The 6,000-nt window shown below is 50.2% G+C and overlaps 1 protein-coding gene across 2 annotated transcripts in view; it reads left to right on the top strand.

The window, feature by feature from the left end:
• Positions 1-2,538: 2,538 nt before the first annotated feature.
• Positions 2,539-6,000, top strand: part of MAP1B (microtubule associated protein 1B) — a 103,412-nt gene continuing 99,950 nt past the window's right edge. For both annotated transcript variants that reach the window (XM_023207947.3, XM_026454623.1), the window contains exon 1: positions 2,539-2,981. In XM_023207947.3, the coding sequence (XP_023063715.1) occupies positions 2,798-2,981 (184 nt within the window). In that variant the 5' untranslated portion in view covers positions 2,539-2,797. The remainder of the gene's footprint in view (positions 2,982-6,000) is intronic.

Below are 6,000 nucleotides of genomic sequence, written 5' to 3'. Positions count from 1 at the left end.
TATCCAGGTGATGCCAGTTGAGCAGCTGGCAATACTGGGGCTCTTATATGTTAGTTTTCCCCCTTTCTCCTCTTTAGAACTGTATACATTTTCTTGGGATGAAGAGGGGAAGGGGCTACTTTTCTAGTATTGAAGTATAATAATGTACTATTCTGTTCTTGGATTTCAGAGGTGTTGTAGCAATATCACTTGCACGTTTTGTAAGACTGCTTTTACTCCATTGTCTTAGTAACTGGAAGAAAACAGGTCAATTAATCAACCATCTCTTGACTGCTTACTATGCCCAGCCACCGTATTAGGTGCTTACACATTCTATCATTTCCTTCTTTCTTACAGTTACTTAAACAATTATAAAGATGTTATTCTTCTCACTAAATAAGGAGATGGAAGATAAAAAAGAAAGTCACTTGCCAAAGTTACAGAGCTGTAAAGGAGCAGTCTGCATCCCTAGTCTGTGTTCTCCCATTATGCCTCTAGTTTTCAAAGTGTGGGTGATGACTTAGGTGGTCATGGTCATGGTGTTTAATTGCACAGACACACACAGTAAGAAAGCGCTCTGTTATAATTTTCATCCAACCTTCTGTTAATAACGTGGAGAACAACTCAGTCAGGTGTTAGTATCTCTTTAACATCTCTCTAACACTTGGCCAATCTCTGCTTTCAACCAAGAAAGGAGAGCCTTGGACTCAGAGTCTTGAGCAAATCATAACAGTATGTAGCAGGAATCTGATCACATCTTATCTTCATTGTGTATATTTTTAGGGATACTTTCTATTAATAAGTGATATTAGGGTTTCCATTTATACAGCAACATAGACTTGCATTTAAAAATAAATTTCAGTAAAATAAATAAACTGAGTAAAAGAAAACTATTACATACATAAAAGTAACAGTGGTTCAAAGAAAGGAAAAACAAACAAACTAGATGAGGCTGGAATCCAATGGATGACCTTTGGAAAACAGGGCTCTTCACCATATTTCCTGCCCCTCACCCCAATTATGGGCTTTGGTGCCGGCCTTACTTCTCGAACAGCAATTGAATATCTTAACCAAAATATGATCTGGAAACACTTCATCTAGTTACTGGTGAATGCAGCTAGTCGGGAGGTGAATGTAACTCTCTATGAGCCTGTCACAGACCCCAAATACTGTGGGCCAGACGGTATTTTTATTCTGCATTGATCAGATTGACATGTCGGATGGGACCCCCTAGCCCTTGGTTGCCCAGTATGTTTCCCATGCCAGGGTGTCAGGAAAGATATAAGAGCAAAGAGTACATAACCAATAAATCATGGCAGCTAACACCTAAGACACTGGGTTATTCTGGAAATCTTAAGAATATCTAGGTGACTATCTATCTATCTATCTATCTATCTATCTATCTATCTATCTATATTTTAGTAACAGGCATTCTAGGATTAAAGCTATGTTGACTAATTTTTATCTATTCCTCTTCCTTAAAGCTCGAATTCCCCAGACTTCTATGATGATACCATATCATTTGCACATTTTGCTCTTTCCTCACCGTCCTCCCCTTTTCTGGGACAGAAGCTATATTCAGTATGTTTGTGAGAAATGGCTGTAAATAGGCTGCCTTAAAAAAACAAAACAAAACAAAAAAACACACACATTTTTATGAGTTCTTATAAACATAAACAAAGGCAATAAAAATTCCCAATGCTACATATATTTTAAAAGACATCATTGTCACTTGAGATAATTTGGCTTGTGTGTTCCCCAAGGAACTGAAAAGTACATTATAGTCACGGTAACCCTGCTGGGTAGAGACAGTATCTTCTTTTTATTCTTTGTTATTACTGATACTATCTGTTCAGCATATTAAGGAAAGAAATCGGTATCTAATATAATACATCTACATTTCTCTCATTTCCCATGAGCACCATGAGCCAGTACTTTTTCACCCTTGGCCCTGCCAGAGTAGAATCCAAGGCCTGAACAATAGTAGGCTTAAGTTTTGCATTTTTGATGTATTCTTTAAGTGAAGGTAGTAAATATTGACATTGGTAAATATCAGTAAATTGTCTTCTGAAAGCCACAAGGTCAAAGAAAAGACAGGTTCCATCTTCCTAGGCGGGGTACCCGCAGCCCTGCATCTGCCCACTGTGGCTATCCCAGTTCCTGAGAACCTGGCTACATCATAGATGGCACACAAGCCAGAGGCCTGACTAGTGCAACTCGGATAACAGAAAGACCCTACTATGAAAATGGAAACTCATTCCATTCCCATGCACAGACAGGGTGAGGGTGAGGAGTGGGCAGTGGGTGTGTACGTGGTAGGTGGTGTAGGTTGAGAGCGTCTTCCCCCTTCTAGGCTGCAGCAGGAGCTCAGCGGGTTCCCAAGCCCCTTGGCTCGCGGCCCTGCCCCGACCATTGTCCGCACACCTCTTCCCTCCAGCTTCCGGGCCGCGGGCGAGATGATTTGCTGCAGATGACATCAGCCTCGGGCCAACGGCTGGAAGAGCGGAGGCAGCCACCGCGTGAGGATGTGCCGGGTGGTCCTTTCCTCCTCCTCTTCCTCCTCCTCCCCGGCTCCCTGCCTAGTCTCCATATAAAAGCAGCGCCGCCTCCCCGCCCTCTCTCACTCCCCGCTCCTCTCCGCCGCGCACTCTCCGCGGCGCTAGGAGAGGGCGGAGGGGGAGGCGGCGCGCGGCGCCAGAGGAGGGGGGACGCAGGGGGCGGAGCGGAGACAGCACCTTCGGAGATAATCCTTTCTCCTGCCGCAGAGGAGAGGAGCGGCCGGAGCGAGACACTTCGCCCAGGCACAGCAGCCGGCAGGATGGCGACCGTGGTGGTGGAAGCCACCGAGCCGGAGCCGTCCGGCAGCATCGCCAACCCGGCGGCGTCCACCTCGCCCAGCCTGTCGCACCGCTTCCTTGACAGCAAGTTCTACTTGCTGGTGGTCGTCGGCGAGATCGTGACCGAGGAGCACCTGCGGCGCGCCATCGGCAACATAGAGCTCGGTAAGTGGCCCCGCGCCCCCAGGACGCGCGCTGGGAGACGCGCAAACACGACCCCACCCAGGGCGCGACGGCCACCGCGCACCTTCCGCGCGCCCCGCACCCATGCCTCTCCCCGCCACCTCTCATACTTGGTCCAGACTCTTTTCTGGGCTAATTAAGAATAATTTCATATCATTAGGTATGAGACCCAGAGGGAGAGTCTCCTGTAACCTTGAGGGATCTGTCACCACGCTGGGTCCGCAGCCTCTGCTGAGTTGGCCACCGCCTCTCCCACTAAGTGAAATGCAGGTGTCAGGGGAGCAGAGGCCACAATAAAGCCGCAACCACAGGAGGCAGAAGGGTGGGGGAGACCTGACGCAACCACTCCTTTCAGTCCCCTTCTGGCCTCAGGAAAAGGCTGGGACCCCCCCCCCCCCCCCCACTGCAGACCTGGGGCCGAAGCCCCATGTGCCAGGGCCCGCGTGAGATTCATCCTCACCACAGCTAACTCAGCCCCTGAGAAACGCCTTTTCTGATTTCAAACATCCCGATCCTTTCTTTCCTCAGAATGACTAGGCTAGTCCTAGGGCCACGCCCGCTCCCCCCCCCCCCGCGCCCCCGCCGCGCCCCCCCCGCCCCCCCCCCCCCCAGATGCTGGGATGCAGAACCGCCTGCGCTTCGCCACCAGACAGAGCCCGCCTCGCTACCGCCCCTGGGGCCTTGGCTGCAGCTCTCAGAAAGGACAATGGGACCCCAAGTTGTGGGGTGGGGCTGCTGCTTTTAGAAGTCCCAGCCCCGGGAGTGGTAGCTTGAAGGGGGTCGGTGGGGGAGACATCAGTGGGTAGGGTCAGCTCCTTGCCCGGTGCGCGCAGCAGTGGCGCGCTCTGCGGAGGCCGAATAGCGGTACGCCGGGTACCCTGGGCGGGGCCGTGAGGGTCCGGCGGGCACAGCCTCGGGCGCACAGAGAGACCCGCCCCCAGCCCCACCCGAGCTGCCGCAGTGCCCCCGGACCGCCCGCCTCACCCGCCCCCCCCACACTGCGGCGCCCCCGTCGGGCACGGCTGGCTGGGCGTGCGCTCCGCCCGGGCCTCGGGCTGGCGGGCGCCGCGCGCCCCCACCTCTCACTTTGCGTGGCTTTGTTGCGCCGGGAGTCCCTGGGTGGGCAGCTCTGGTCTCTGCCTTTCCCTTTATCCCCGGCGTCCCGGCCCTCCCCTCGCCCCTGACAGAGGGCGCCGGGTCTCTCCGCAGCCCCAGCCCGCGCTCTATTCTCCTGGGGTGGTGCTGAAGCGTTTCTCCGGGAGACACCGGTTGGTGGGCGTGGTGCAGTCCGCACTGCGGTCTCTACGGCAGCCCGAGGCGGACAAAGGGCGTTCACACAGCCCTCGTTCCCCGCTCCCCCTCCCCAATAAAAGACGAAAGAAAAACCTTGTTTTAGATGAAAAAATAAATGCTTGTCATCTGCCTCTGCAGTTGGAAACGGCCACTTGTCCCCAGAACAAAAGGCTGCAGGGTGGGGACTGGAGTTGCGGACCTGGTTCTTTTGTTTAACTTTAAAGCACTTGATTTTTCCCTTTCAGCTTAAAAAAAAAAGAAAGAAAAAAGAAAAAGAAAAAAAATTGTGAGCAGAAAGTCATGGTATTTTATCCCAAAAAATTCAAGAACAAGAGATATTTCAATAGTGAAGTGTCTTATTTGAGCATCTCAATAACCCTTTATTTTCAGACTGTGGGCCTTTGGTCTAATCTGTTCCAATATAGTTTATTTGCACAATTTTCTCCTTGAAAAATTTTACACTTACTGATTTTGGGTGTGGCTATTGTGGGAATCAATGACTGGATTTTTTTCTTTAAAAAATTATTTGTAAGTGGCATTTCTGGGAAATAGGAATATATTAGGAGGTGCTTTTCTATCTACAAAATCGTCATAACCATTCGATGTAGTGGTGCTAGGAGAAGGATCATCAACCCCGTTTTAGAGCCGGGGGCCCATAGAGGCGAGAAGGGTAAGAGAACCGGCTCAAGGTCACAGCACTCATAAGTGACAGAAGTACCAGTGCTGCAGCGTCACTGTTTTCTGACCCTGTCATGATGTTAGTGCAGGGTCGGCTAACATCCTATGATGGGAGGAAGGTTTCAGCACAACAGTTTTCACGGCTTGCCTTTGTATGGCCATCCACTTGTGGGCAGCGCCCCATGCTGGGAGATGGTTCCGCAATCACCTTCGGGCTGTAATTATCTTCCTGCTTTGTTACTCAGCTGATCATCCTTTCAGTGCCCTATTCCTCAGAGGGTTTATTCAAGCTGCATCTGTTTACGGAGAAAACAGACGCATCCACGTACTGCATTGAAGTAGGACTCCCTACCTTTACCCGTTTTTACACTACTAGCACTTAGTAACGAAATTCAGATTTGTCTTTTTGACATTAATTTTTTTAAAAATTCGATTGAAGCATTATATAGAGAGGAAAGGGCGCAAATCAAAGATGAGCAGCTCAACGAATTTTCACAAAACCGACACGCCTGGGTTACCCAGATCAAGAAACAGACATTACTGGAACCCCAGAAGCCCCCTTGTGTTCCCTTTGCAATAATCATCACGGCTTCCTGATTTTTAATTCCCTAATTTGGTCAGGTTTTTGCATGGAACTCCGAAATGACTGTATTGATCCCATTAAGAATCAACCAAGTGAGTGAGCAGAGCCATTTCTAGCAGTGTAAAGAGATGGCTCTCCTGCGTCCTGGGGTCTTGGCTGCAGCTCAAGATGCAGGCCCTTGCAGTGCTAAGTGAAAATCCTGCTCCCATAGCTTTTCAGACAGTCTGAGATGACTTAGCAACAGAGCAGGCTGGTCCTGTTTTCCTGTACACGACAAGCTGCTGCTTCAGCCGCCAGGTCTCAGCTGGGCCTCCTCCGGAGGCCACTGCTGTTTTTGCTTGGTGCCTTTGGGCCGTGTTGTGTGAAGCAAGATGGAGCTACTCCAGGGGAGCCAGCTCTGATGATTGTGTGTTGCAGGCTGGGAAAGCACTTCTTCATCTGTTACTC

This window comes from Piliocolobus tephrosceles, chromosome 4, assembly GCF_002776525.5.
Source record: "Piliocolobus tephrosceles isolate RC106 chromosome 4, ASM277652v3, whole genome shotgun sequence".
Taxonomy (NCBI): domain Eukaryota; kingdom Metazoa; phylum Chordata; class Mammalia; order Primates; family Cercopithecidae; genus Piliocolobus; species Piliocolobus tephrosceles.
Note: the sequence above shows the minus strand (reverse complement) of the source record. Positions and strands in the feature narration are given on the sequence as shown.